Raw genomic sequence first — 6,127 nt, 5'->3', positions numbered from 1 at the left:
AAAATTGCAAACAATAAATAATTCTATTAAATGCTTTATTCAGTATTCAATAAAAAAACTCATTCACATTTCTGTGAACAGCACAACAACATTATATGATAATGTAATACTGTGAGTAATACTGTCTTTATTTCCAGCCTTTATTTTTTGGACATAAAAATAAATATACATAACATTGCTATAAGCCTGAACTACGATACATTTCTCCAGCACTGCTCCTGTGAGCTCTATCCACAGATTTTTAATGATGTTTATGTCAGGGAACTGTAAGGGCCATTAAAAAAGAAACGTCAGTTTGTGCCTCTTGAGGTAGTCCATTATGGATTTTAATGTGTGTTTAGGATCATTATCCAACTCTAGGAACAGATGGTGTGATGTTTGCTTCCAGAATCTGCTGGTATTTCATTGAAACCACACTGTGCCACTGGCTTCAACACAAACCCAAAGCATGATCAATCCATCCCAGTGCTTCACATTTGGAGCCACCTGTTTTTCTCCAAACATATCTTTGCTCATTGCAGCCTGAAAGGTCAACTTCACCAGTCCATAGTACATGTTTTCAGAGGTCATAAGGCTTGTTTAGATGTGCCTCTGAAACACATCTGTGGTAAGGACGAAAAGGTTTATTCCTGATGACTCTTCCATGAAGATCAGATTTATGCAAGTGTTGCTATACAATCTTCCTGAATGTCTTTAGCAGTCAAACAGCAATCCTATGAGTGTTTCTTTTGGAAAGCTTTCTTAGTCTACTTCAACGTGACCTTGTCTATTCCTGTTAGCTGCTATTTATTAATTACTATTAAATACGGGCTAAGAAAACAGCTACCTGAAAATACGTTGCTGTCTTCTTATTGACTTCTCCTGTTTTGTGAGCATAGTAATAGTAATTTACATTTTCAGACTGCTTGAGGAGCTCATGGCTGCTGATTGTTGGGATGAGGTTTGAGTAGTCAGAGTATTTATTAAGCTTTGAAATTTGCATTACTTGACATTTCCTAATGATTAATGACTAATTAGGGTCAGAGAGATCTCTTGAGGTGCCCAAGTGTTTGCATGGTGTTTCTCTATTTTTTCATTCTAAAATTGTACACAAATAATACATTGATTTTACTTAAAATGTTAAAAAGTTTCATCTTACTCACTTAACTTAATTTTGACCAGGGGTCCCAAACCTTTGCATGCCACTGTACTAGTCAAAACAGTCAGGGTTCCCCTGTTCACAGCTGATTTCGGTTCATTTGCGCCATCACGGGTACACAATATAATACATCATTGCCACCTACTGATTATGTTTTTGAGCAGTAACTATGTACATGAATTTGTGAGTTTATGATTAAGGATTATATTTAAGTATTATTGTTTTAAAGGATGTAAGGATTTGGGGAATGTGTATTTGGGTACAGATTTCTGTAGCTCTGCAGCTCTGCTACACATACATTTTCTTTTTTTTAATTCTATATGTAATTTGCACAATATCACATTAACATCATTTTGTACAGATGTTCTTAACTAGATTAGTTTAATATTACGGAAAGCAGTTTTTAAAAGTAGTGTAAACTAAGGGTGGGCAATATAACATCATTACTATTATTATTGCAATACATCACGCTTTTCTGAGCAGCAAAGAGGTGCTCAAAGGACACTGACCAACTGCCTGTACCATTGTAAAGATGTACAGAAGAGTTCCAATCCCGGTAGTAACACTAGCTTCATATTTCTAAAAACACAGATCCAAAACTTTGGAACAGGGGTGTATAAAGGGTGTTTCCTCAGGAGCTGCTGCTGGAGCCGGAGTTGGAGTTGCTGGAGCTGTGGCTGGCCCTGGAGCCTATCCCGGTGCTGGTTCCCTCTCCGGGGTCCTCGCTTGGCTCCTCAGCCACCTGGCTGAGTTCCAGGCTCTCACAGATCAGGCCTATCTGCCTCCTCAGGTGGTTCATGCTGCTCTGCAAGCGCAGCATCTTCCTGCGCAGTGCGGCGGCGATGGTGCGCTGTGTCTGCCTCTGAGCCTCGTAGCGCTGCTCCAGCTCTCTGTAGCAGTTGTGCCGGACCTGGCTGTCCCGGTCCAGCAGCACTCCACAGCCCATAGGGCACAGCTGCCTCCAGTGGCCGCAGGTGCGTGCATGCTCCTGGGCATCCTTTCGCAGCACCCGTGCCCCGCAGCCTGGGTGAGGACACAGCAGCCACTCGAAGGGACACGTCGAGCTGTGGAGGTACTCGTCTGAGAGAGGGAAGCTGGCTCTGCAGCCCTGCTGTTCATTTCGACACTGAAATAACAACAAAATAAGACCATTTTGAATATAGTATTTGCATAAATCTGTCATGGGATTGATATTAATTAAGTCTACATGTCTGTGGACACACACACACTTGTCTAGTCTGTGTAAAGAAGTACTGCCAAGAGAAAAGAACTCTCTGGAGCAGATAAACATGAACCTATTGGCACCATGCTGCCTAATGCCAGGTGTGGGTTAGAGGGGTAGAAAGCCCCACAGCATTGAGTTGTGGAGCAGTGGAACTGTGTTCTCTGGAATGATGCTTGGTGCTGCATGAGATATTTCAGAGTTGAGGATGAGGTGGGGTGGTGATCATCCTAAATTCTGACTTTACTAACGCTCTTGATGCTAAATACAATCAAATCCTCACAACAATGCTTCTCCAAAATCTAGTAGAAAGCATTATTCATTGGGCAGTACAGACAGTTACTCCAACAAAAGCAGGATAAACTCTTTTTAAATATTCCTGATTTTGCAAAACAAAACAATAATTAACAATAATTAATGAACTGATGTCCCAATACTTTTGCCCAAAGCCCAATCTCAACAACATATATTGTTTACAAATAGTATACTAATGTGACAGACATGGCTGACACTATACAAATTAAAAGTGCCCTGAGATTTGATTTTAGAATGTTTAAAAAAACATTATTATTATTATTATTTAGATATTTATTAGTATATTTGATTAATTAATTTAAATAATTTTATTATAATTAGTAGTATTTTTGATTAATTATTATATTATTAACTGATTTTATACAACAGTTCCAATAAAAAAATGAGTAAATAAGTTTCATCTTTACCATTTCCAACCTTCACACACACTCTTACAAATAGAGGTGCTTCAAATAATTCTTTGGAACCATGTGTGGGACAGAAATGTGTGTGCGTGTGGAGAACCTTTACATTGGTGAAGAACCTTTACATCAAGTGAAGGTTTGTTAGACCTTTAAAAGGTTCTTTACACTCACACACATCTTGCTGGTTTACCGGTTGTCCTTTATTGAAGTGCTTTTGATAGGTATTGACCATTGCATATTGGGTAATGACCCAGCCGTCTAGCCATCGCAATGTGGCCCTAGTCAAAGTGGCTCGGATTCTTCACTTGCTGCATAGTACAGCCACTCCTTGACAGATGCCACTGTAGATTTTACACTTCACCTGTTAGTGGTACTAATGTTATGGCTGATCGCTGTACGTTTTCATTTGTGTCATTTAGGAGACTATGCCACTTAGCAGACTAGGCTAGTGACATCTAGTGGTTTAACTGGATGTCAGTAAACATTCTGTGTTGGGTTGTTAGCAAATTATTATGTTAATTATTATATTAATTATATTATAATTATATTCATAAGTATATTAATTATTAAACAGATCACTGCTTGCATTCATACTCCTGCGGAAATTGGTACTGCTAAGTGAGGGGCCTAGACTTAAGATACTAGAAGTCTGGATAGTCTGTATAGCACAGGGCTGTTTGAACCACACCCATTTTTAAAACTGAACTAAATCTCATTTATATCTTTTTAAATAAAAAAAACAAAAAAACAACAGAAATAAATTATTAGTGGGAGGATATGAACTTCTCACAATGTTCACCTTAGCCGTAACACTTTAAATACTAACCCTGCCGCATGGAGACTGTACTATAGTCTGCCTAGATCTCACTGTGAGTTGTTTACATCCATCAGCCACAACATTAAAACCTCCTGCCTAATATTGTGTGGATCTCCCTTGTCCCTTGATGAGTCGAGGATCTGTGATATCTGGTGCCAAGACGTTAGCAGCAGATCCTTAGAGAAGGTCCATGAAGCCTTGGGCACCAATGAGCCTGTCGTTGGGTCTCTGGTTGTCCTTGTCGTGGAATGCTTTTGGTAGATACTGACCACTGCATATTAGAAACCCTACAAGACCTGCCTGATGTTTGGAAGATGCTCTGACCCAGTCGTCTAAGCCCATGTTTCTCAAACCTGGCTCTGGAGGCACCCTGGCCTGAACGTTTTAGTTGACCTCCTGCTTTAACAAAGAGCTTGTTAATGAGCTGATTTGTTGAATCAGTTGTGTTGAGAGCAGGGAAGGCACTAAAATATGCAGGACAGGGTGCCTCCAGGACCAGGGTTGAGAAACACTGGTCTAAGCCATCACAGTTTGGGCCTTGTTCTTACGCTGGCCCTGTCCATCTGTCCTACTTGCTGCCTAATATGTACATCCCACCCCTTGACAGGTGCCACTATAACCAGATAATCAATGATACTTGCTTCAGTGGTTTTAAAGTTATGGCTAACGGATGTATACACTGTTGTACTCCAATTTCTGTCACATATTTTAGTGTTCGTATCCAGGTTCTGCTTACCTTGATGGGTAAACGGCTGATGGATCTGCTCAGCTTGAACATAACAAACATGAGGCTCTGACTGATCGACTTCCTGCAGCACGGGCATGTTTCCTGCCTGGATTAAACAAAGACAGGCCGTTCAGAATATCTCACACAGCACAGTCATCACACTTCTTCTTGTGGTAATCCCTGGAAGTTCTCGTACCTTCTCATCCACTGTAAAATACACTTCTTACAGAAGACGTGGTTGCAGGCCACCCGCACAGGGCAGCGTAGAACACCTCTGCAGATGATACAGATCAGGTCATGGTCAGGGGTGTCCACAAACAGCTCCACTTCATAGCCACCGCTCTGACAAACATAACCGAGCACAACAAAAGTCAGTTTCTGGAGAGTTAGCGTCAGGCCACTACTATGGAAGAAGTGGATCTCTATGGGTTGACTGGTCTAGGCCTAGTCCTGTAGTAAACTGCTATTGCAAAGCAACTGATTCACCATTGAAATTCATCCTTTTGAATCCAGGCCTACACTTAATCTTGGTCCAGGGAACCAACCTTAATTGTTACTGGTGGGAAAAACATCAAACTGAAAGAAGGCTAATGCTATGTTAATGTTATGTTAATACTAGCTGAACTGAAACATGAATAGGCCTATTGATAACCCTGATTACAGAGAAGCCACCAATGATATTTGGACACAAATAAACCACAACAACATTAGTTTTTAACCATATTTAGCCATTTTCAAATTAGCGCCATATTCTAGATATGAGAGTCTGAAACCAAAGTTGTCCATACATTTGGTCTGTCATACAATACTGGAAATGACCATTAGATCATTTTAGCTAGCGCTACACTGACCGCTGTACTTTATAGTATATGAAATACAATCTTTCAATTACTGTTCAATCTTATATTCACATCACAAGCATCAGCTTACCATATCTCACTGTTCCAGTGTTCGAGGATCACAGGTAGTAGTGCAGTGATACATGCTAAACGTTGCTGTGCTGCTAGCAGGTGCTGCCATCCCATCAACACACAGCTTAAACATGCCCAGATGAGACCATTCGACCCCTGGATGATTCAGAAATCTATTCCACATCTCCATTTTTCTCTCCTTCTCTTCCCTTCTAGCACAAGTGATAAATGTGGCTAGCACCTGACAACCTGACAACAAGCTCTCCACAGAGGCCCAGTTCAGTACCATCCAGGTTTTACTTAGTGGACAAAAGTGTTGCTATGGTCACCGCTCAGCTTTCAATGGCCGCCGGCTCTAGAGACTAACAAGCTCTATTCTGTGGAGACCGCGGCCTCTGAATGGCTGTGGGGAACAGTGTGGCATGTTCTGTAGGCCGCCTGGTGTAGAGTGATGTGGTCTCCATCACGTGGAAATGACACTGTTATGAATGCCTTCATTTTTTATCTGCATGTTTCCAAATATGCCAGATTTTTACTCATTATTCAGGACACACAACACATTAATTAAGGCTATTAATAAATTGAGGTCATTC

The 6,127-nt window shown here is 40.8% G+C and overlaps 1 protein-coding gene across 1 annotated transcript; it reads right to left on the bottom strand.

Annotated features, from left to right (window-relative positions):
* Window positions 1-1,677: 1,677 nt before the first annotated feature.
* On the bottom strand, window positions 1,678-5,641 carry rnf151 (ring finger protein 151). Its single transcript, XM_072667872.1, has 4 exons — window positions 5,554-5,641; window positions 4,820-4,965; window positions 4,633-4,729; window positions 1,678-2,264 (listed from the first exon to the last, which is right to left on the bottom strand). The coding sequence occupies exons 1-4, from the start codon at window positions 5,554-5,556 to the stop codon at window positions 1,770-1,772; spliced, it is 741 nt and encodes a 246-aa protein (XP_072523973.1). The 5' UTR covers window positions 5,557-5,641; the 3' UTR covers window positions 1,678-1,769.
* Window positions 5,642-6,127: the final 486 nt, after the last annotated feature.

This window comes from Salminus brasiliensis, chromosome 22, assembly GCF_030463535.1.
Source record: "Salminus brasiliensis chromosome 22, fSalBra1.hap2, whole genome shotgun sequence".
NCBI classification, from domain to species: domain Eukaryota; kingdom Metazoa; phylum Chordata; class Actinopteri; order Characiformes; family Bryconidae; genus Salminus; species Salminus brasiliensis.
Note: the sequence above shows the minus strand (reverse complement) of the source record. Positions and strands in the feature narration are given on the sequence as shown.

What these genes read in the sequence shown, in the direction of transcription:
- rnf151 (XM_072667872.1), bottom strand. An exon ending in ATTTTACAGTGGATGAGAAG is followed by an intron (nt 4,730 to 4,819) that starts GTACGAGAACTT and finishes TGTTTAATCCAG; the next exon opens with GCAGGAAACATGCCCGTGCT. An exon ending in TCAGCCGTTTACCCATCAAG is followed by an intron (nt 2,265 to 4,632) that starts GTAAGCAGAACC and finishes TTGTTATTTCAG; the next exon opens with TGTCGAAATGAACAGCAGGG.